Source organism: Mustela nigripes, chromosome 17 (assembly GCF_022355385.1).
Source record: "Mustela nigripes isolate SB6536 chromosome 17, MUSNIG.SB6536, whole genome shotgun sequence".
Lineage (NCBI taxonomy): Eukaryota > Metazoa > Chordata > Mammalia > Carnivora > Mustelidae > Mustela > Mustela nigripes.
Window position 1 is genome coordinate 5,825,973 of NC_081573.1, and position 23,037 is coordinate 5,849,009.

A 23,037-nucleotide genomic window follows, 5' to 3' on the forward strand; every position below is an offset into this window, starting at 1 on the left:
CAGTGCTGGGAGCTGGGGCAGAGGCAAAGGCTGAACAGGAGCAGCAGGGTCAGGAACCAACAGGGCCAACGGAGCCAGGGCCCCAGGGTGCTGCTGGGACCTGACGCAGGGTAAGTGCCAGGGTCCCAGGAATCCAGACCCAGGAGTCAGTTCTCCTCCACCTGGCATCTCAGCACCCAGGAGTCTAGGCTCCCATCTTTCTCCTCTACTCAGAATGTCTGAGCCCCAGCCCCCCTCTATGACTGAGGAGTCTCAGTCCCCCTCTGTCCCTACCCAGCCACTCAGGGCCTCAGAATTTGGGGTCTTACCCACTCTTCCTTAGGGCCATGCTATCTGGTGAGCGGAAGGAGGGCGGAAGCCCCCGCTTCGGGAAGCTCCATCTCCCCGTGGGCCTGTGGATCAATTCCCCCAGGAAGCAGCTGGCCAAGCTGGGACGTCGCTGGCCCAGTGCTGCCTCTGTTAAGTGAGTCCCCCCCGCCCCAGACTCCTTCCCCTGTCCCATCTGCTTCCCATTTGTCCCCGTTTATAACCCAGTCTCTGTGCCGGGTAATGCCAGGGGCCCCAAGGATTGGCTTCCAGTTCTTGTCCTGAACGGCAAGTGAGCTGGCAGGCAGGAGGAGACCGTGGGCCTCAGCGCTCTCAGGCCCAGGGTGGGGAGTCCTGGGGCTGTAGATGGGGTTAGGCTGGATGGACTCCGGGATGGGGACACAGGGGTTTGGTTCACCTTCCTTCCTCCCCTCCCTGCTTCTTGGAATTTCCTTCTGGGGGACTTGCCTTTTATTTATGTATTTATCTCTCTCTTTGCTTCTGGCCTCTGCCCAACCTCATCTCTGTTGCTTCACCCCCCCCCCCGCCCCCACCCCTAATCTCTCACCCTTCTGTGGGTACCTTGTCTCCCATCTTCTTCGTTCTCTGGGGCTCCGTCCCTCTTTTTCTCTGGGTTTCTGTTGCCCTTTCTCTGCTTCCCTGTTCCCTCTCAATGGGTCTCTGTCCATTCCCCCCGCCCCACCGCCGCCATCCCTTCCTCCCTGGGTCTCTGTCCCCTCTGTCTGGATCTTTGCCCACCTCCCTCCTTCTCTACCATCTACTCCCTTCTCTGCCTGTCTTTCTGGGTCTTTCTCCCGCCTCCACTCCCCGGCGGATTCCCAGGTCGTCTTCTTCGGACACGGGAAGCCGCAGCAGCGAGCCGCTGCCCCCGCCGCCGCCGCACGTGGAGTTGCGGCGAGTGGGCGCGGTCAAGGCGGCCGGAGGAGCCTCGGGGAGTCGCGCCAAGCGCATCTCCCAGCTCTTTCGGGGCTCGGGGACCGGGGCCACGGGGTCCGGCGGCGCGGGAGGCCCCGGGACTCCAGGGGGCGCCCAGCGCTGGGCCAGCGAAAAGAAGCTGCCGGAGCTGTCAGCCGGCGTGGCCCCCGAGCCCCCGCTGGCCACGCGCGCCACGGCGCCCCCGGGGGTCCTCAAGATCTTCGGCGCCGGGCTGGCGTCGGGAGCCAACTACAAGAGCGTACTGGCCACCGCGCGCTCCACGGCACGTGAGCTGGTGGCTGAGGCGCTGGAGCGCTATGGGCTGGCGGGCAGCCCCGCCGGCAGCCCGGGCGAGAGCAGCTGCGTGGACGCCTTCGCGCTGTGCGACGCGCTGGGCCGGCCGGCGGCGGGCGGCATGGGCAGCGGCGACTGGCGGGCGGAGCACCTGCGCGTCTTGGGCGACTCGGAGCGTCCGCTGCTGGTGCAGGAGCTGTGGCGAGCGCGGCCCGGCTGGGCGCGGCGTTTCGAGCTGCGGGGCCGCGAGGAGGCGCGCCGCCTGGAGCAGGAGGCCTTCGGGGCGGCGGACAGTGATGGTGAGCCCGCCAGCCGGATTCTGGGGGCGGGGCTTTGCGGGCTAGGGCGGGGCCTGCGGGAGGTGGGGGCGGGGCTGGGGGCGGGGCCGGGGCCGGGGCCGGGCGGGATCAGGGCTGGACTGGAGCTACGAGTCGTAGGCTGGAGGCGGGACCCGCGGGAGAGAAGAGGACCGGGAGTGTGACCTATAGCACCAGGTCTAGTGGGGAGTGGGGCTGGGGCCAGGCCAGAGGTTTTGGCAGAGCTGGTGGGCGGGGCCTGCAGAACAGAGGTGTTGAGTGGCAGCCTGGCCTCTGGCAGGAAGCCTCTCAGAGCAATAGGTTGAAGGGGTTCATGAGGGACCAGGCCCGTGTAGATTAAGCGTAAGGGGAAGGGACTTGGGAAGTGAAGAAATGGACTACTTGATCTGGGCCTAGAGTAGGGCGGAGCCTCAGGGGAGCTGGCCTTGGAGCAGGTGCCCTAGGCTCTGTGGACTGCAGAGTGTGAATGGGAGACTTGAGGGTGGCTCAAGGGAAATGAAGAGAGAGAGTGTTTGTAGAGGCCGAGGAAGGTCATGCTTGCATGCCGGCCGGGTCACGGAGAAGGCCGGGCCTGGAACAGGAGGTGATGCCTTTGGTGGAACAGGGCGCACGGAGCCGGGTCTGGCAGGGATGGGGCCTGGCTCAGGGCCACGGGCCGCTCAGGGAGCCTTCTACAGCTTTTCTGTTTCTGAGTCTCCCTTTGAGAGACAAAGTGTTGTAGTAGTTATACGCATGAGCTTTGAACTCTGGCTTGAATTCCAATCTATCCTTTGCCAGTTAAACTGAGCGAAACCCTAGGCGAAGGTGAGATGAGATCATGTATAACAGGGCTTTAGTACAAGACTTGGCACATAGTAGTTGCTTAATAAAGAATGGCGATTATAACTATCGCTCTCTCCCCCCAACTCCCAAAAGCATTCGTTGAGGGCCTACTGTTGGCCACACATTATTTAGGGCCGTGGGGGAATGCAGTGAGCAAATGACAGGTGAGGGTCCCACCCTGCTGTTTTACAGCCTGGTGAGAACAATCAGTTCACTCCTTGGGCCCGGTGTGGTGCAGCAGTGCCCCGTAGTAGGTGCCCCCTCCCCCTCAAAAAACAGTTGAAAGAATGAATTTCTGAGCTGAAAACTGCAAGGTGGGTAGGAGTCAGGCAGAAAGTGTGTTTCAGGCACAGGGAACTGCGTATGCAAAAACCTAAATGTGGGAACCCGCCTCATTTCTCTGTAAATTCTTCGTCTCTTCACAATCCGCCTCTTTCCAGTCTCAGCCTCATCCCTCCATCTCTCGGCAGGCACGGGCGCCCCCTCGTGGAGGCCACAAAAGAACCGCTCCCGGGCGGCGTCTGGCGGGGCGGCGCTAGCCAGTCCCGGCCCGGGGTCGGGGTCAGGGCCCCCGGCTGGGACCGGGGGCAAAGAGCGCTCGGAAAACCTGTCCCTGCGGCGCAGCGTGTCGGAGCTCAGCCTGCAGGGGCGGCGGCGGCGGCAGCAGGAGCGCCGGCAGCAGGCACTGAGCATGGCCCCGGGGGCAGCGGACGCCCAGATCGGACCCGCAGACCCTGGCGACTTCGATCAGTTAACCCAGTGCCTCATCCAGGCCCCCAGCAACCGTCCCTACTTCCTGCTGCTCCAGGGCTACCAAGACGCCCAGGTAAGCGCAGTCTATCCCACTGGGAGAGACCTATGCTCTACCCTTCCGTGGCAGGGAGACAAAATTACAACTCCCAGAATTCCTTGGGATTTGGTAGTCTCGGGTATGCCCCAGTAAGGTTCCAGTGTAGGAGATGATATTGTCAGAGATGGGGCATGGAGGGCCGGGGGAAGGTGGTGGTGGTGGGGGTTGATGGCTGAAAAGATCTGGATGGAAGAACAAGTAGCCGATGGCTCATTTCATGCCAAACTGAGGGAAAGCACTGTCTTTGGTGGGGAGGGGCTGTGAGAGTCTATGGTAAAAAAGTGATCTCCTTGTAAGGTTCTGTTTCTTGATGAGGAGTAATGGAAGTGTCTGTTTTGTTTGGGAAGAAGATAATTTGATGGATGAATGGAATCTTGTTCTGGATAAGCCTGCATTTGTTGAAAAGGAGTGGACTAATCCATTCTTTAAATGTGCTGGTTTACACTAGAACGATCTGACTATTGTTGATGGGGGTAGGTGATACTCATACTTCTATTTTTTATATTTGGGTGACAATAGAACTTGCTTGAGTGTTAGGAAGCAGAGGGGGAGAAAGGATTAGGAGTTAGAAAATTACTAGTGGGTTACTGGGAAATTATTTCATTAATAGAAACATAATGTATTATTGGAAATACTCACTTTTGTGCAGGTGATGATTGGGAGAGTCATTTTCATGATGTTGTTCAACTTTGGGTAACAGTCAAGTGGTACAAGTCACATTCAACAGGTGCTTCTGGAAATCAGTGGGAAAGGCCACTAGTGGAACTTAGTGATTAGTCCCATTTTTCCTGTCATAGAGAGTGATCAATCGGGTTAGGTGGCCTGGCTTTATAATTGAGCGAATGAGGAAGACTATTTAGAGAAGGGCTCGCTTAGAAGAATTCATTCTTCCTTGTTAGGGCAAGAGGATGGGGCAAGTTCATTATAGGGAGGAGTTTGCATATATTACAACAGCCTATTTCTCCAGGCAAGGTTGGAGAATAGGAAGGTCTATTTTGGGAAGATACTCAAATCGGAAGGATCTATTCTGGGAGTACAGGAGTCTCTTATTGGAAGAGGGGAAAACATTGGAAGCATTCATTCTTTTGAGTGAGGTTCACAAGAAATTCCTTTTTAAGAAAGAGGCTTCATTGGAAGTCTTTCTTCCTTGGGATCAGGAGTAAGAGGTGAATCTCTCAGAGGGGAATTTATCTGCACTCATGTAGTCATGAGTGGCCATCTTTGGAATTCTCTATCATGGGAATGAGGGTAGTAGACAAGTCCATTGTAGTACTATGTCTCTTTGGAAGTGAGTCCAGCATGGGTTGGGGAAAAATGAGAGTTCATTGTAGAAAGGGGTGTCTCCCCAGAGTGCATACTTGTGGGGTGGAGAAAATGGAAGAAACCTTTGTTCGAAGGGGGAATCTCTTTAGAGATATCTATCCCTTGTTTTGGAAATATTCAGAGAAGCTGTTATTGGAAGGAGAAACGTCTTTGGTAGTCTCCATCATGGGGTTCCTAAAAGAAAGATTTCCTTGGAAAGTTCCATTCTTTGTAATAGGACAGTCCATTTTAGTAGCGGGGTGTGGTATTCTTGGAAGCACCTGTTCTTTGAGCTGGATGTTGTGGGACAAGTGTACTGTGGGAACGGATTGCCTTGTTAGGGTCCATTCAGAGGAGGTGAGAAGATGGGAGAGTCTACTGGACAAAGGCTTCCTGGAAACCATCAACAATTTGAGGGAGGGGAATTCTAGAGCCCCTATAAAGAAAGGAGTTTCCTTATAAGCAGCTGATCTTCAAGATGAGTGTTAGGGGGCAGTCTGTCACAGGAAGTGCCTTTGAGAGGTCCACTCATGCATGCTTGGGTGGAGGTAATTGGTGAGTCCTTGACACCCCAACAGATCTCCTTGGAAGTGTTCATTCTAAGGAAGGTGGTTGATGGGCGAGTTGAGTGTGACAAAAGGTCCTCCTTGCAAGTGTCCATTTCGCCTGGAGCTGTCCCTCCTGTATCTTCCTTTCCCCTCCAGGACTTCGTGGTATATGTGATGACGCGGGAGCAGCATGTCTTTGGCCGGGGCGGGAACTCCTCGGCCCGCGGGGGGTCCCCGGCCCCATATGTGGACACCTTTCTCAATGCCCCTGACATCCTGCCGCGGCACTGCACTGTGCGAGCGGGACCTGAGCCCCCGGCCATGGTGCGCCCATCCCGGGGTGCCCCAGTCACGCACAACGGGTGCCTCCTGCTGCGGGAGGCGGAGCTGCACCCTGGCGATCTGCTGGGGCTGGGCGAGCACTTCCTCTTCATGTACAAGGACCCCCGCACTGGAGGCTCGGGGCCGGCGCGGCCGTCCTGGCTGCCCGCCCGCCCTGGGGCCGCCCCGCCGGGTCCCGGCTGGGCCTTCTCTTGCCGCCTATGCGGCCGGGGCCTGCAGGAGCGGGGCGAGGCGCTGGCGGCCTACTTAGACGGCCGCGAGCCGGTGCTGCGCTTCCGGCCGCGCGAGGAAGAGGCGCTCCTGGGCGAGATTGTGCGCGCTGCGGCTGCGGGCGCTGGGGACCTGCCACCGCTCGGGCCCGCCACGCTGCTGGCGCTGTGCGTGCAGCATTCAGCCCGGGAACTGGAGCTGGGCCACCTCCCACGCCTGCTGGGCCGCCTGGCCCGTCTAATCAAGGAGGCTGTCTGGGTGAGTGCCTCCCGCCACCGTCGGCGCCCCAGGTTCTTTCCCCAGCCACGCCTCCTCTCCACCTTCCAGCTGTGTGGGCGGGTTGAAACCACTCCTTCCAGGATGCTCCGGGAAGGGGGGTTGGGGCTATTACGCAAGGGGGCTTACGGGGATGCTGGGAGCTGTGGATTCATCCACGGTGCTAGAAGAGAAGGCAGTGAAATACCACCTTTGCACCTGTGGGATAACGGGAGAAATCATTCTGGGAGATCGGGCGAGATCCGGCTGGATGAGAAGTCGGGAGAGACCATTGTGGGAGTTGAGGCCGGCAGCCCCTTGGGCGGGGCTTTGAGTAGTCGCGGTCCAGACCATTCTTGGAGGGGAGGAAGAACAAATTTGTCCGATTTACAGATGGAAGTGCCTGGGAGAAATCATCCAGAATGGGGTTTCCATTCCCACTGAGTTCTAAGGTTCCATCCAATGGGTTCCAGCCCACTGAGCTAGGGCTCATTAGAAGCTTAAGGAAGCGTCTTGGTTGGGGGGAGGGGGGGCGGGGTAAGAAGATACTATTTGAGCGGACCTGAGGGCGATAGACCACTCACAATCATAAGGGTTTGTGTTTTAAAAGGTAAGAAGAGGAGAGACCATTCTGATGCTTGAGGGTTAGAGTCCATTTGAGTGGGGAGAGTCTCTGTCAAAAAGGTGCTTCTAGAAACACCAGGGTATTAACTCGTAGGCCTCTCCCCAACCCCCCCCCCCCAACCTTGACTCTGATCTTTCTGTTCTACAGGAAAAGATTAAGGAAATTGGAGACCGTCAGCCTGAGAAGTAAGAGAAGTTCTGGGGAGAAGGAATTAAAGGGATGCAGGGGTGGGGGTTTGCAGCGGGGGCTCTTTCACTCCATTCCTGGCTTAGTGCAGGTTTTTGCTCTTCCTCACCACTCAACTTTTCCAGCCCTGAAATGAGGATTGGTCTCGGTCCCCAATTAGACCTTGGGGTCTAATTTCGGGGTTTGGACAAAGTGAGGATTGGGCAAAGATCACAGGTCCTTTTCTCCTTCCCCAGCCACCCGGAGGGAGTCCCCGAGGTGCCCTTGACTCCCGAGGCTGTGTCCGTAGAGCTGCGGCCGCTCATGCTATGGATGGCCAACACCACGGAGCTGCTGAGCTTTGTGCAGGAGAAGGTGCTGGAGATGGAGAAGGAGGCTGACCAGGAGGGTGAGCTCTGACCCAAGCCCAAGCCTGTACAAGTCCCCTGTCATTCCTGCTGCTTGGGGACTTGGGCTCCTGCCTGTCAGCCTCCGGTTCTCTCTCTCACCCCCAGGTCTGTCCTCAGACCCACAGCTCTGCAATGACTTGGAATTATGTGATGAGGCCATGGCCCTCCTGGACGAGGTCATCATGTGTACCTTCCAGCAGTCTGTCTACTACCTCACCAAGGTTGGTCTCCTCCCCTGCTTCCTGTCTGACATAATCTCATTTCCGGTTGGAATTATGTCGGATCGCTCCTATGTCACTTCCTGTTTGACCTTATAAGAGTCCCTGCTGCTCTGACATCATTTCCCATTCACCGAAGCACTTTGCTGTTCTGGTACCACTTCCTGTTTGAGCCTACATCACTTCCTGTCTTTCCGGTTCTCTTCCTGTCTCTATAACGATCCCCTCTTGACAGGCTAACTTTATTACCTATGGTTTTATCACCATTTTCACTTTTTTAAGCACCTGTTTTCTAAGTCCACTGGTAAATTTAATAGATGATCAATCGATGGATAGATGATAGGACTCAAACAGTGCCAGACACTGTCATTTAAATGAAAGGTCCTCTCGAATCTGGCCTCACTTCCAGTGTTTGCTGACTTACTTCCTACAGCTTTGAATTCACTCACTTTTCCGAGCCACAGAGGTTCTCCCTGGAGTGCTAGTCCTGCAAGACTTTGCCCCAGTCCCCCACCACCCTTGACCTTAAGATGGTGTCTTGGAATTCTAGGGTTTCAGGCTTCTGGTGGGCCTGAGTTCCTTTCTGTAACAGCAAAGGAGATCTTTGGGGAGAGTCCTTCTGTTCCTTTAGCAGCCTTGATTGGTGAAGCCCGTTCCTCCAACGCTTCGCCTCTTGTCCATCCCTGCCAAGTGTAGCTTTATTTCTTCTTTGCCTCTGACCTCATTTCCTGTCCTTAGCCTGATCTCACTTTCCACTGGCTCACTGCCATGCAACCCCCACTTCCTGACTCTTCATTCTTTTTCTTTCCTTCGGGAACTCTGGGCTGTCTCTGTTGAGAATAACAAGTCCTATGAGGTAGGAGAGGTGGTCTTAAAATTCCCAAGTAACTCCGGGAGGCTTTCTTAAGACTTGAGGTGTCCTTCACCTGATGAATGCTAGATGCCCATCTGGAAAGTAGGGATTTTCTCACAAAGAACCTTTAGCATGTTGCAGGTAGAATGGACTAGAATTCCCAGAAGCTCTGTCATCCTGAAACTTCCAGGAAGTGCAGTCCAATCACTTGTTTTCATCTCTGTGTGTTCTTAGACTCTGTATTCAACCCTGCCGGCTCTCCTGGATAGTAACCCTTTCACAGCTGGGGCAGAGCTGCCAGGGCCTGGCGCAGACCTGGGGGCCATGCCTCCAGGCTTGAGACCTACCCTGGGCGTGTTCCAGGCGGCCCTGGAACTGACCAGCCAGTGTGAGCTGCACCCGGACCTTGTGTCTCAGACTTTCGGTTATTTGTTCTTCTTCTCCAATGCATCCCTTCTCAACTCGCTGATGGAACGAGGTGAGGGTCAGACTGGGGAAGGGGTGGCGAGGAAAGCACGGGAACCTCTGAGACCCATCAAATCAGACACCACGCCCCAGGATCCAGCCTTATGTTTAGGGACTCTGGAGAGCAAGCTCCAGATCCCAAACTGAAGGATAGGAAGGATCTGGGATGTGGGAGGGCCAGGTCCACACACCCATTGCCTTTCATACTCTTCCCCACAGGTCAAGGTCGACCTTTCTATCAATGGTCCCGAGCGGTCCAAATCCGAACGAACTTGGACCTTGTCTTGGACTGGCTGCAGGGGGCCGGGCTGGGTGACATTGCCACTGAATTCTTCCGGAAACTCTCGATAGCTGTGAACCTCCTTTGCGTGCCCCGCACCTCCCTTCTCAAGGTGACTGCTGATCCCTGACCTCTTGATTCCTCCACCCCACTCAGCCATGATCTGTTTTCAGCTCACCCTTGGATCTCCCCTTGGACTTTGTGTTATCCCTGGTCCCAGCTCTGACACTGTGGGTGATGCATCGACAGTAGAAGGAAATCAGCCACAAGTGTCCCCAACTGCATCTGAATCCCATGGTACTTACTAATGCTCGTTTCCAAGGCCCCCCACACTCAGACTTGCTGATTCAGAAAGTCTGCTCTGAGACCAAGGAATGTGATAGTTAAATCATGCATGGAACATAAACGACACAACTGACACTGTCTAGCGCTTCTCACCGAATGTTGACTAGGCCTCATGAAATAGGTTATTAACTGATAATTCATTTCGGACAAGGAAACTGAGAATCAGGTAAAATAAGTGACTTGATTTCATTTATTTATATCTACCAAACTTTTACAGAGCATTCGATAAGCACCAGGCAGTGTCCAAAGCACTTTGCAATCTTGCCTTATTGAATCCTTGGAACCACCCCGTTAGGTAGTCGCTATTCCTGCCCACACCCAATTGACAGATGTAGAAAGTGAGGCACAGTGACTTGCCAGAAGGTAATGAGTAGTCAAGCTGGGATTTTTGGACCCAGGCAGTCTGGGTTCCCAGCGTTTGGGTTTTACCCTAGTGATGATTCAGATGTCATCTCAGTTGGGTGTAGAAATTTTCAGATACAAAAAGCAGCCACAGTACAGTAATGAAGGCTTCAGTACATGTCATCAGCTTCAGTAATACAAACTAATGGCCAGTTTTGTTGTTCTCCACCCTCCCCACCAACGCCTACATCCTCATCTATGCAGAAGCAAATCACTTTTTTAAAAAAAGATTTTATTTATTTATTTGACAGAGAAAGAGAGAGGAAGCAAAAGCGCACAGCAGAGGGAGCTGCAGGCAGAGGGAGAGGGAGAAGCAGGTTCCCCTCTGAGCCAGGAGCCCAATGCAGGGCTTGATCCCAGGACCCTGGGAACCTGAGCCACCCAGGCGCCCCAAATCACATTTTATTTAAAGTGCCCTTTTCCACTGAAAGCGCTCTTTCCCACCGTCACTTTGGCTGACAGCCTGGCCTCACAGTGTCTGGAAGATATCACACAGACACCACAATCTAGCCACCACATCCATGCCCTTTATGGGGGGCCTTCCATTTTAGGATTTCTCAGCTGCCCAGTAATGACCATAGATTTCTCACTTGATCTTCCCACCAGGCTTCATGGAGCAGCCTACGAACTGACCACCCCACACTGACCCCTGCTCAGCTCCACCATCTGCTCAGCCACTACCAGCTGGGGCCTGGCCGTGGGCCACCACCTGCCTGGGATCCTCCCCCTGCAGAGCGAGATGCTGTGGACACAGGTGAGGAGAGACAGGGACAGAGGCATTGGAGCTGTCAGCGTTTTTTGTTTTGTTTTGTTTTCCTCTTGGTCTCAGGACCCAGGAATCCATAGCGCCAGCCACTTCCTCCTTCTGACCCAGGATTCTGGACCCTTAGCCCTCTCCTCCATCAAGACTTAAGTGATGGACCCCAACACCCTCCTCCCCCAGGGTATATAAGTTCACCCCCTAGATCCCTTTTTCCCCAGGCTTCAGGGCCCCAGTCTCTTCCCCCGACAACCTTCCCTCCTCACCCAGGAGTTCAGGTTCCAGTCCCCTCCATTACGTAAAACTAAGTTCCCAGACCTTCCTTCCTTATGCAGCTAAGAACCCAATACCTCGTCCGTTTCCCGAGCAACGGTGGCCTTTCTCTGTCTGAAACTACAACTCCCATGACCCCTGAGGACTCCCGAGAGTCCTGATTGCGTGGATCCAGCTCTAGGAATTGCTGGGGTTTCGAACTTTTTCCTTCCTTCGGGAGTGACACAGCCTCTCCCCAACACTGCTGCCTCACGCCCATTTTCAGAGTTTGACTCCGTCTTCTTTGGTCTCTTAGGGGACATCTTCGAAAGCTTCTCTTCCCATCCTCCCCTCATCCTCCCCTTGGGCAGCTCGCGCCTGCGCCTCACGGGTCCTGTGACGGACGACGCCCTACACCGTGAACTGCGCAGGCTCCGCCGCCTCCTCTGGGATCTTGAGCAGCAGGAACTGCCGGCCAATCACCGCCACGGACCTCCCGTGGCCCCGCCTCCTTGAAAGCCAATAACAAACGAGCGCGCGAACCTTGAATAATTCTTCAGCAGCTAATCCCCGGAGCCCGCCTGAGCTCAGAGCTCTCTGGGAGTTGTAGTTCTTTCCCCGCGTGGGATGCCGGGAGTTTGAGTTTTCGGGTAGTAGAGGTTGGGACAATGGGTAGATGGGCTTGGGATGTGAGCGCAAGGAGCAATAAAGGTATCTGTGGTATTGGCAGCGCCTCCTTGTAAGACACGGGAACGCTGGTGGTGATGATTTTCTGCGGATTAGAGCACCAGGGTCCTCGACTAGAGTGTTGGGTTCTTGCCGAGTCCGAGGAGGTATTTATAGCCTCGGCCTCAGCTTGCCCTGCTGTGTGAAATCCAAACCCGGAGCCCTGGGGCCTCCCACGCATTTCAGGACAGAGCTCTCTCCTTCTCTCCCTCCGACCCCAAAGACTATAGTCCAGACCTCTTCTCCCTCAGACCCAGGAGTCCGGGTCCCCAGCCCCCATCTGGACATTTCTGCCTGTCGGGCACAATGCCGAATCCCAACACCTCTCGTCCTTGTGCTGGCATCCCTCCTTCCTCACATCCGGAAGTCCGGGCCCCCACCCAACTCCTCCCTCAAACCCGGGAGTCCAGGTCCCCAGCCCCCTTATCCCTCGGATCCAGGAGTTCGGGGCTCCAGTTTGAATTTTCCACTCCCCTAAATCCGACTCCTGCTGCTGCGTCAGGGAAAAAATAAGCGACAGGTGGCACCTGCCCGCAGGCTTGGGTCGCGACCACCTGCTCCCGCTGCTCAACCGGCGCCCCTCTACAGGCACCTGCTTCTGTCAGTCCGCCCGCCACTGCCCCGCCCGACCCCGCAGCCCCAGGACGCGGAGAAGGAGCGACCCTGGGAACCCTGACGTTCGCCCCGCCCCAGTCCCTCCCAGCCCGTGCTCCCGCCCCTTCTCAGGGTCCCAGGCGGGTCTCCAGTCTCCCCTACCCCGCCCCGCCCCATTCCACAGGCTCCTGGCACGCCCTAGAAAGGGGTGTCCTAGGCGGTCCTAGGCTGGTGGGGCGGACCCTGCGGCCTGCAGCCTAGACCAGGGGACTCAACACGCTCCAGAGCACTGCTGCGTGGAGCTCACCTGGTGAGAAGCCCCTGGGATGGGGGTGGGGGGATCCCACCTTAACTCTTCTGTCACCTCTCTGGTCCCAGTCCCTTCCTCACAGACCATGGTGGCTGACACCCACCCACGCAGGTGGCAAAGCCCCTTCCCATTCCGCAGGAACGTACCAGGTCCCTTTCCCCTCTTGATCAAGGGTGTTGGATTCTAGTACCTTCAGAATATTGAGCTGTCCCTTCACCCCGTGGGTGAAGGGTCTCCCTTCATAGATCCCAGTATTTCCTCCCCCAGGCTCCAGGAATTGGGGCCCTCAACCAGGATTCCGGGCTCCCAGGCCCTCCTCCCCCAAGTTCTGACTCAAGGCCTCTCCTATCCCTAAGCCCCCAAGGCCCTTTCCCTGCTGCCTTCACATGAAGGGGCAGCCTCCTGACCTCCACTCTGACCCTCCTCCCATGGGGACCCTGTCCTCCCCTCAGTCCAGGTCCCCATCACAGATTTGGCAATGACTCTCGCGACTTCCTCTCAGCGCTCCCAAATCATTCGTTCCAAGTTCAGATCTGGTGAGAGCCTTCTCTCTATGCATACAGGGAAGGGGTCTTCTGGGTCCTGGGACTGAAATACTCCTGGGTAATGTGTGTGGTAGGAGAGGTGGGAGGGGGGCCGTGGGACCAACAAGGCGGGTGTTTTCTGGGCAAAAGGTCATTTGTGTATAAAAGAGGCCCAAGCAAAGGGGCTGAGTTTTGGGGGCTCAAGGAGGGTGCAAATGGCCAACGCCATGTTCCTGTAAACAGTGAGGAGTGGGTGGCTAGGGGTGGGTTTGCAGATCAGGTATTGTAAAGGAGCAGGGGCTTAAATTGAAATGCATGCAAAGAGGAGGAGTGCACAAGAGTGGGGAGTGGGCAGTGTGGCAGTGTGGGAGTGTTGCTGAGGGGACAGTGCACTGTAGCAAACCTTGAGCATGCAAAGGTTGTATTTTAGGTCCCAATGATGACCGGAAGTGTACAAGGGAGTGTGGCATTGGATGTCAGTTCCTCAGTAGGCCAAGGGCATACGAGCATGCAAATGAATATGCTGGGTGGGTACAAAGACACCAGTCCCCAAAGTACAAGGAGTGTGCCAGAGAGTGCGCGTGCAATGTGCCCAGAGAGACCCCTGCTCCAGAACCTGAAGCCAAATCCTGAATGTGCAAAGAGGTGTCAGTAAGGCTGGGTGGGTGCCAAGGCAGAGTGAGCCAAGGAGGAAGTATATCAAAGGGTGCAAGTGCCCCAAAGTGGCTCAGGTACCAGACCAGAGCCCAGGGAGATGCATGTGCAGAGGGAGTGAGTATGGGGAGGCCCCAGGGCTACACAGAAGGAAGCAGGCTTGTGCAAACGGGAGCGCATGGACCAGAAGAGGTGAGGTGCCCACAGGTCAGGCTGCCAAGATGGCGGTCATGCCTTGGGTGGGGGTGGGCACGTGCTCACGAAGGGGGCAGGTGGAGCTGGGGGCAGGGCTGGCTCTTGGTTCCAGAACAGCTCTGGCAGGGAGCAGGGAGCAGGCGGGAGGCCCAGGAGAGGGAACAAGCTGCCGGCCCACCCGCCTGCATGGGGTGTGTAAGGGGGCTGGCATGTAGGTCCTGCCAACTGCAGTTCACACGGCCTGCCAGCCCAGGCTCCTGGACACTCCCTTCCCGCCTTTCTCCTCCTGCCCCCCTCCTCCCTCCATAGTCCTCCAGCTTCGGATCCACAGACGGTATCAGGACCCAAGTAAGTGTGGGCCCTGAAAGGGAGGGGATGGATGGATGGAGGCCCACCACCGGGTGTGTGGGGGGGGGGGCGCCCCGGAGTGCAGCTGCCAGATGTCAGGCACTGATTCCTGAGCCCCAGCCCCTATACCAGGGATACCTCTAAGTCTGATCCTGTTCCTTCCTGAGGACCCCAGAGTACAGGTTCCTGGCTCCCCCACCCCCCTCATAGCTCTGCTTCCTTCTCTATGACTTTTCCCACTCCGACGATATGCGTGAGTCCAGATCCCGTTTCTTTGGAGAGGACAGGCATCCCAGACTCCACACTGGGCACGCACTCGAATCTCAGGATGTGGCTTTCGGCTTCTCTCTCTCCTCAAGAACCAGGAGTGCTGGCCCCACAGCTGCTCCAGAAAAAACCCCAAAATCTGTTGATCCTCAGCCACCGCACCCCTTAGTGACTGAGGACATGATTCCTGCCTTTCTGGAGAATATAAAATTCTGGAACCTCTGCCCTGAGATCCAGGAGTCTGGACACCCACCTCCTAATGCTGGGTTTCCCTCCCACACTGGGGGGGGGGGGTTGGCAGGGTGAGGGGAGGATGGGGGGTGGCTGAGGCCTCCAGTGCCCTCCTTTCCACACAGTGTTCTCCCTCCCTGCCCGGCTTCCTGTCTACAGGCCTTTCCAGGTCCTTCACTGCCTCCCCGGTCTTGGATCCAGATCCCTGGGTCTCAGCCACAGACCCCACTCTGGCTCCCGGAGCTCCAGCCCCAGTCTCCCCCAAGGGCCCCACCCCTTTCCTCTTCAACCCTGGGGACCTGCTTCTTGAATCAGAATACAGCCCTTGGAGGTCCCTGAAGGTGAGTCTCCAGTGAGTGAGGAGAAGTACCCCGGAGAGTCTAGCTAGCATTGGTCATCCTTGCCGTTGCCCTTTTGGCTCCTTTCTGGTGATGCCAAGCCAACGCCATGCTTTGCATGACTCGCTGAGGCAGGACAGTGGGGCCAGAGCTGAAGCATATGACATCACACCCACTTTTTCAGGAGTCCCCCAAGATCTCCCAACATTGGAGAGAGCCCAAGCCAAAGGGGAACTTGACCTACCACCAGTACATGCCCCCAGGGCGGAGACAGGGGTCCAGGGTAAACCCCCAGGCCAAAGGGTTGGCCCTGGGTCCCCTAGGACCACCTCTATGGGAAGGGACAAAGTCACAGCAGCCACCTCCCAGGTATGATCCCTGGTTTTGTTCTCTGGGGGAAAATTCAGGCTCCCCATCCTCCTCCCTCAAACCCAGAGTCCAAGAGCAGGGGAGTCCAGCCCCCAAACCCTTTCTCCCCCACGATTCGAGAGTCAGTTCCCAGTCCCTCTTCCTTCGGTTCCCAGGGAGTCCTGGCTTCAAACCCAAGAGATTGCCCACGCACAGGAATTAGCCTCTCTCTCTCTTTTTTGTTTTAAAGATTTTATTTATTTATTTGACAGAGAGAGATCACAAGTAGGCAGAGAGTCAGGCAGAGAGAGAGGGGGAAAGCAGGGATGCTGAGGCAGATGTGGGGCTCGATCCCAGGACCCCGATCCCAGGACCCCGAGACCATGACCTGAGCCGAAGGCAGAGCTTAATCCACTGAACCACCCAGGAGCCCCAGGAATTAGCCTCTCTTTCCTCCTCACAAGCCCCTGCCTTTGAGGACCCTGGAATGCCCCGTCTCTCTCCACCCCCTTTAACCTCTGATTCCCTCCTTAGGACTACCGCCAGGATGAAGCCCACTGCCCTCACTCCCTCCCCACCTGGAGTCCCCAGCCCCTTGCCCCCTCCACACAAGTTGGAACTTCAGACCCTTAAGCTGGAGGAGCTGACGGTGAGTGTGGGGAGTAACTTCCCAGGCTGGCCCTCTCCCTGGTTTCCAAATGTCCAGCCCCAGCTCCCGCCTGCGCCCCGGAACCCTCCCAGCAAGGCCTCTTCCCCCCCCCCCCCCCCACCCCAGGTCTCAGAGCTCCGGCAGCAGCTGCGCCTTCGGGGCCTCCCTGTGTCGGGGACTAAGTCGATGCTCCTGGAGCGCATGCGCAGCGGCGCCCTGCCCCGCCAGCGGCCGAAGCCGCGGCGCGAGGACGGTCCAGCGTGTGCTCCCTGGCCGCGCCTCAGGCCCAAGGCTCTGGGAGCCGTCCGGAGGCAGGGCTCGGTGAGGGCGGGGCTACGCGCGTATGGACCAGTGAGGAGAAGACAAAGCGGGACGGGGCGGGAAGTCGATAGAAGGATAGCCAATGAGGTGCGCGGGGCGTGGCTAAGACCCCTAAATGGGCGGATCATAAGGGAAGAGAACCCAATGAAAGATTACGGGGCGAAACCGGAGGGAGGCGGTCGACCAGCGAGCGCAGGGCCCGGAGGAGTCCAGGGGGTGGAGCCACAGCTGCGAGTGGGTGGGGTTGCTCCCGGTGGGCGTGGTATATGGGAACGCCTCTTTGCGGTTCTAGCTCAAGCCAAGCGCCAACTCTCACGCTCAGCCTCCTGCACGTGCCCCGGAAACTCCTGCTACCGCTGCGGGTCCGACTGCCGCTCCGGCTCCTGCCTCGACTCCGGCCTCGGCTCCGGCTCCGGCTCCGGCTCCGGCTCCGCTTCGGGCTGCGGCTGCGGCTGCGGCTGCGGCTGCGGCTGCGGCTGCGGCTCCAGCACCGACACCTCCCGCGGCACTGCCCACAGCGGCCCTGACGCTGGAGGAGGAGCTGCAGGAAGCCATCCGCAGGGCGCAGGTGAGCGGGAGCGGGCCAGGTCTCGGTCAGGATGGGGCGGGATCCCGGGCTCACGCCGCTTCTGCCCATCCGCAGTTGCTTCCGAACCGGGGCATTGATGACATCCTGGAGGATCAGGTGGAGCCTGAGGGTAAGAGTCGAACTCCTAGATTTGGGGGAGGAGGAGGCTGAGGTTCTGGAGACCTAGTCCACGGGAGGAAGAAGTTAGGGTCTGGAGTCCTGGGTTCTAGGGAGGAGTGGGCTGGGGACTTGGATTTCTGGAAACAAGTGGGGTCCGTATCTCTACCTTCCTAAACTCACACTCCATCCCTTCTCCTGCAGACCCGCTGCCCCCCATCCCCTTGGACTTCCCCGGCTCCTTCGACGTGCTGTCCTCCTCCCCGGATTCCGAAGGCCTCTCATCTGTCTTCTCTTCCTCGCTCCCGTCCCCCACAAACTCCCCGTCCCCCTCTCCCAGGGGCCCCACAGACTCCTTGGACTGGCTGGAGGCTCTAAGTGGGGGTCCCCTGCTAGGCTGTGGCTCCCCAGCCCCCAGCATCTTCTCTGCTGACTTATCTGACTCCAGTGGAACCCGGCTGTGGGACCTGCTGGCGGATCCATGGTGATGGGTGCTGTGGTTTCCAGGGGATGGGAAGGTCACTGAGACAGACTCTCAAAGGAGGGGGTCGGACAACCGGCAGAGCCCCTCCCACCACAGACACAGAATCAGAGACACCTCTCATCCTCATTGGGCGCCCCCCAACCGCTGCTGACATGCTAACCACCAGACTTTCCCCTGCCTGACCTCCATGTGATCCCCTCCATGGTTGTGTGGTTGGGGGCCGGGATGTGTCATTTGCTGCTGGCCAGAGCAAACAAGCTGCCTGCTGCTTCCTTCGGAGACCTCCCGGATGTTTTTGTTCCCGACTTCTCCCCTCCCCTAGTGCTGCCAACTAGATGGGAGTCGGGAAGGTGGTCTGTATTTTTTGGGTGCAAGAGAGAAGGCTCACTCACAATTTCATGGGTTGACCAGTTCAGCAAGGTGATTCTCCAGCATCATATAACTAGGGCTGCAGTCGCGTAGGGTCCAAGAGGGCTGGACCATTCAAGGTAGCTCAGACGTGTCTTGCGCCTTGGCAGGAATGGCTAGTAGGCTGGAGCCAGCTGGGCTGTGGTCTCTCCAACAGGGTAGCTGGGTTCCCTACACAGTACCTCAGGGTCCTCCAAAGCAAGCATTACTCAAGGGGGGAGCAGAAGCTGCCAGTGTCACAAAGACCGAGCTTGGGACTGGTCCAGTGTCACGTTCACTACACTCCATTGGCTGATGCAAGTTGGGCTGGCGGGATATGCGAGGGGGGGGCTACACAGATGTATGCATCTTGGAGGCATGGTCATTGGGGACCATATTTGGAGACTCCACTACACCCCTCTGGTCAGTTTGAGGCCGTGAGTCATGAGGAGAGGGTGGGGCGTAGACTGCTGGGCACCTTGAACCCCAGGGCATTCCTGGGAGGAAGGTCACAGAGGAAGCCCTTAGCAGCAAAATCTTGTAAAGTGTAGGTTTTATTATTATTCAGGTGTGGGGAAGCCAATGGATGGGAATGACCTCCATGGAAAAGATCCTTGGTTGGGGCACCTGGGTAACTCAGTCGGTTTGGTGGCAGACTCTAGATCTCAGCTCAGGTCTCCATCTCAGGGTCGTGAATTCAAGCTCTGCATTGGGCTCCATGCTGGACGTGGAGCCTACTTAAAAAAAAAAAAAAAAAAAATATATATATATATATATATATATATATATATATATAGTTTGTTATTTTCACAGATCCCCAAAGAAGGGGGTGTGGAAGCCATGCGTGGCCACATGGGGAGGTCCCACTATTGGTCAGGAGGCAAGAGGGGGAGAGGGGAGCCCAGAGCAAGAGCCTTTGTTGTGGTTTCCCAGCAAAGGAACAGAGGAGAGAGGGTAAGCTGGCTTAAGATTGTCTGGTGTGCATGATTTCAGCTGGCTCTGGGGTGTAGGGACCATCCCTAGTTGTCTGAAACGTGGTCCTGGGGTGATGAAGCAGAGTAATCATGGTCCAGAGTAAAGGAGCTCATAAAGGAAGAGGTTGGGGGGGGGGGGGTCTGGGCTCTGGATTGGTTGGTTTGCATATGCAAATCACGCTCCTGGGAGAGTCCTTTATTATCCCTGGAATAGGCTAGCCCTGGGAAGGGCCATCCCTCCAGATGTCAAAACACCAGAAATATGGGAAATAAAAAGCCATAATGAATGCAAGAGAGCACACAGAGGATGGGGGGCTGGGTGCCCAGAGTCAGGAAGAGGGATCTAGATCTGAGGGGAACTGTGCCCTCAGAGTTGGAAAAACAAAGCCTCAGTCTCTGCTCTGGTGAACCTCGAACATTTGCACAGAGAAAATTCCAGCGCTGGGTGACAGGTATTTTCACGGCAGTGGGGCCATGACTCCTAGAAAGTACCAGAAGCCGTGGGGAACCGGGAGGGTGATCAGAGGAACGGCCTGGGGAACCTTGTGAGGCCAGGGCTGCTGGAACAAAAGGGAGGTGGTGTGGCTGCTGTGGCTGCCTCAGAATTTGGGGCTGGAGGCAGGAGGCAGCTGGGGCTTGCGGGCACCTTCCTATCAGGCTGAAAATTGTTGGTAAAGGGATGCCATCAGCGCAGGAAAGATCAGGAAGGGGTGTGGTGGGGCTTCTGTCTGTCTCCATCTTGGCCCGAGTCTGAGCTTGTGACTCTCTGTCCCCCTGTCTCCTGTGTCCAGGGGAGGAGGGCAGCTCCAGAGGGAGTCGGGGCAAAGGGTGGAGGCTAAGGAATTTTCCGGTAGGAGATTTGAAAGATGTGCACCGGCTTGGGTACTGGGTACATGTTTGAAGCCAGCACTGGAGAGGACGTGGGCCCTATGCTCCCCACCACCTGTCACCCAACCCTTCTCCACACATTCCGGTTGCTCCTTCTGGTGCCCCGGGGAGAGGACTGCACTGCACCCCAGGGCTGGACCAAAGGGGGACACAGGAAGATGGGGAGCACCGCATTGCCGTCCCATGAGCTCAGTCGACACATGAAAAAGACCAAGAATATATTTGAAAAATGACCAAAATTATCAATTTCCTTTCTTTTCTTTTTTAAGATTGTATTTATTTACTTGAGAGAGAGAGCATGGAAGGAGAGGGAGAAGCAGGCTCCCCACTGAGCAGGGAGGCCAACGCGGGGTTCGATCCCAGAACTGCAGGATCACCACCCCAGCCAAAAGCAGCCGCTTAACCCACTGAGCCACCCAGGAGCCCCAATCCATTTGTCTTACAGACATAATCTCCGGAAGGACACATTGAGGAGACTGGAGAATATACTCATTTTTCTCTTTCTCCTCCTCCCCTGCCCCTCCCCATTTCTCCCTCCACCCCTGTCTCTCCCTCCCTCCTTGGTCTATGTTACCATGCACCCCCCTCTGTTGCTGCTCCCCATCGTTGATTTCCATTCCATTATTTTCCCTCTACACCTCCAGGGTGTCGCCCCCCTAGCATCCAACTCCACCAGACACCCCAAGACAATCCCCCATCCACCATCATCGAGTGCAGTCCCATTACAGAATGTGAATTTCCCCCGGGGGAAACACCCCCAGGGACGGATGACACAGGGGCTGGTGCCATGGCAACCGAGAGTCTCCTCTCCCCGGTCAAGATCGAGCTGGGTGGACGCATCTCTCCATCACTCTCCACGGCCTAGGGTGACCCATTGAACCTCCCTGGGCCTTAGTTGTCTCATCTTGATAATGGGGACAAGAGCAATAGTACCTTCTCCACGCGGTCGGCTGGGGATTGAATGAGTTCATGTGTGCAGAGTGCTTAGAACCGCACCTGGCGTGGGACACCTTCATGAGGCGTCCGCCCTTGTCACCGCCCCCCTGGGGTGGATTGACTTCCATTCCTCTAGCACATGGCTGCCCTCATGGGGGCCATGCACGAGGCTTGATGTCGTCCCCTTTTTCATCCCCAGTCTGTTGGGCTGTTACCTCTTCTGAACCTCAAGTCTTGTTTATCCCTTGGGGTGGGTGATAGGGGACTTCCAGACCCCAGGCAGCCTAGTGGTGAGGACCCCAGAGCCCAGGGTAGGGACGGAACAGGTGGCTGAACTGGGGGGAAAATAGGCAAATGGGAGTCTGGAGCCTGCACTTCCTGGGGGGACAGGCCTCTCTCCTCCCCTTGGGATCCGGAAACCAAATTTGGAGCCAACCCTGCATTCAGAATTTGAGCCCAGCCCCTGCCTGGTGGGGGACACCAGAAAAGTCCATTCTCCTCTGTGCCCTCATAGAAGACCTCACTCCTATGTATTTTCCCAAGAGATAGGATAACATGCCTACACAAAGATATATGGGCCAATGTTCATGAGAGTATAGCCCCGAACTGGCAATAACCCGAGCATCCATCAAATGGAGGAACAGATCAACAGCCCGTGAAAAGGCAGTGAATGACTGAAACTTGCAAGAACATGAATGAATCTCAGATATGTGATGTTAGACATGCCTGGGTGTCTAGACACATCAGGCTCCCCACTCAGTGGGGAGTCTGCTTCTCCCTCTCCCTCTGCTACTCCCCCTGCTTGTGCTTTCTCTTGCTTTGCTCTAATAAATAAAATCTTTAAAAAAAAATTAAAAAGGACACAGTCCTATTGGATTAGGGCCCCCCCTAATGATCTTGACTACATTTTCAAAAACCCTATTTCCGAATAAGTTGCATTGACAGGTCCTGGGGCTCAGGCCTTCCTTCAACATAATCCCTTCTGGGAGGCAAAATTCAGTTCCTAACAGGGGCCGCTCTAAGCAGACAAACCAGCCTCGGGTTCTTTTTTTGTTTTTTTTCCCCCTTATAAAGCTTTTATTTATTCATTTGGCAGAGAGATCACAAGTAGGCAGAGAGGCAGGCAGAGAGAGAGGGGAAAGCAGGCTCTCCACTGAGCAGAGAGCCCGATGCGAGGCTCGATCCCAGGACCCTGAAATCATGACCGAGCCCAAGTCAGAGGCTTAACCCACTGAGCCACCCAGGTGCCTCTAGCCTCAGGTTTTTAGGAAATATGACTGCCTTCTCCCAGCTCAGGGCCCTGCTGGCTTATAGTATATAATAATGTATATTTAAGATTATCTGAAGCATATGGACCAGATTAGCTTTACTCTGCAATTGATTAAAAAAAAAATATGGTGGGGGGGGGGGGGGTTGGGGGAACCAGGTGGTGGGTATTAGAGAGGGCATGGATTGCATGGAGCACTGGGTGTGGTACAAAAACAATGAATACTGTTATGCTGAAAATAAATTAAAAATAAATTTTAAAAAATCTGGAGAATGGGGATGGTATGATGTCCTAGAGGGTGCAAGATATAGGAGACAGATGATACTGCTATGTTCCCGGGACCCCAGATAAAATTCTGGACTAGATTATGAATCAGGTGTCTTGAGAGCCTGCAGTTAAGAGCCAGGAATCGGTGTGGGCTGTCTAGGAAGATGTCCATATTATTCTGCTCAGGTCATGATCTCATGATCATGATCTTAAGTACCATAGTTACTGTTTTTTGGGAGGTTGTGTATTAGTTAAGAAACTAAGTGCCTGGCTGGCTCAGCTAGTAGAGTGTGCGAGTCTTGATTTGGTGGTCATGAGTTCGAGCCCTACACTGGGTATAGAGACTACTTTATTTAAAAAAAAAAAATTGTTTATTTGACAGAACAATCCAAGGAGAGTGGTAGGTAGAGGGAGAGGGAGAAGTAGGCTCCCCATTGAGCAGGGAGTCCAGTGTGGGGATCCTGGGATCATGACCTAGGCCAAAGGCAGACAGTTAATCCACTGAGCTACTAGAGGTCTCTTAAAAAAATTTGTAAGTCATTAAGCATCTGCCTTTGGCTCAGGTCATGGTCCTAGGGCCCTGTGTCAGGCTCCCTGCTCACCGGGAAGCCTGTGTCTCCCTCTCCAACTCCCTCTGCTTGTGTTCCCTCCCTCTGTCAAATAAGTAAACAAAAATCTTTTTTTTTT

At 55.9% G+C, this 23,037-nt stretch overlaps 2 protein-coding genes across 8 annotated transcripts; both read left to right on the plus strand.

Moving 5' to 3' along the window:
* The first annotated feature begins 3 nt into the window (after nt 1–3).
* Nucleotides 4–11,700, plus strand: RASIP1 (Ras interacting protein 1). 3 transcript variants are annotated; one of them, XM_059383759.1, is made up of 12 exons: nt 4–110; nt 323–463; nt 1,150–1,835; nt 3,146–3,501; nt 5,532–6,185; nt 6,955–6,992; nt 7,230–7,381; nt 7,488–7,603; nt 8,688–8,931; nt 9,138–9,310; nt 10,552–10,699; nt 11,274–11,700. In XM_059383759.1, exons 2-12 carry the CDS (start codon nt 327–329, stop codon nt 11,471–11,473), a joined length of 2,904 nt encoding a protein of 967 aa, XP_059239742.1. In that variant the 5' UTR covers nt 4–110; nt 323–326; the 3' UTR covers nt 11,474–11,700. The 3 variants fall into 3 exon arrangements, with proteins under 3 accessions (XP_059239742.1, XP_059239743.1, XP_059239744.1); XM_059383760.1 differs by having other exon boundaries at nt 7,500–7,603; XM_059383761.1 differs by lacking the exon at nt 5,532–6,185.
* Nucleotides 11,701–12,198: 498 nt separating this feature from the next.
* On the plus strand, nt 12,199–18,747 carry MAMSTR (MEF2 activating motif and SAP domain containing transcriptional regulator). Of its 5 annotated transcripts, XM_059383263.1 has the most exons (10): nt 12,199–12,587; nt 13,040–13,123; nt 14,270–14,308; nt 14,966–15,147; nt 15,329–15,513; nt 16,027–16,141; nt 16,268–16,462; nt 16,755–17,030; nt 17,106–17,160; nt 17,352–18,747. In XM_059383263.1, exons 2-10 carry the CDS (start codon nt 13,066–13,068, stop codon nt 17,633–17,635), a joined length of 1,389 nt encoding a protein of 462 aa, XP_059239246.1. In that variant the 5' UTR covers nt 12,199–12,587; nt 13,040–13,065; the 3' UTR covers nt 17,636–18,747. The 5 variants fall into 5 exon arrangements, with proteins under 5 accessions (XP_059239246.1, XP_059239244.1, XP_059239245.1 ...); XM_059383261.1 differs by lacking the exons at nt 12,199–12,587; nt 13,040–13,123 and adding an exon at nt 13,408–13,638; XM_059383262.1 differs by lacking the exons at nt 12,199–12,587; nt 13,040–13,123 and adding an exon at nt 13,408–13,638 and having other exon boundaries at nt 16,785–17,030.
* Nucleotides 18,748–23,037: the final 4,290 nt, after the last annotated feature.

What these genes read in the sequence shown, in the direction of transcription:
- RASIP1 (XM_059383759.1), top strand. Translation starts at nt 327, where the DNA reads ATGCTATCTGGTGAGCGGAAGGAGGGCGGAAGCCCCCGCTTCGGGAAG. An exon ending in CCCAGTGCTGCCTCTGTTAA is followed by an intron (nt 464 to 1,149) that starts GTGAGTCCCCCC and finishes GCGGATTCCCAG; the next exon opens with GTCGTCTTCTTCGGACACGG. An exon ending in CCCGCACCTCCCTTCTCAAG is followed by an intron (nt 9,311 to 10,551) that starts GTGACTGCTGAT and finishes TCTTCCCACCAG; the next exon opens with GCTTCATGGAGCAGCCTACG.
- MAMSTR (XM_059383261.1), top strand. Translation starts at nt 13,548, where the DNA reads ATGATGACCGGAAGTGTACAAGGGAGTGTGGCATTGGATGTCAGTTCC. An exon ending in CAGACGGTATCAGGACCCAA is followed by an intron (nt 14,309 to 14,965) that starts GTAAGTGTGGGC and finishes TCCTGTCTACAG; the next exon opens with GCCTTTCCAGGTCCTTCACT. An exon ending in TTAAGCTGGAGGAGCTGACG is followed by an intron (nt 16,142 to 16,267) that starts GTGAGTGTGGGG and finishes CCCCCACCCCAG; the next exon opens with GTCTCAGAGCTCCGGCAGCA.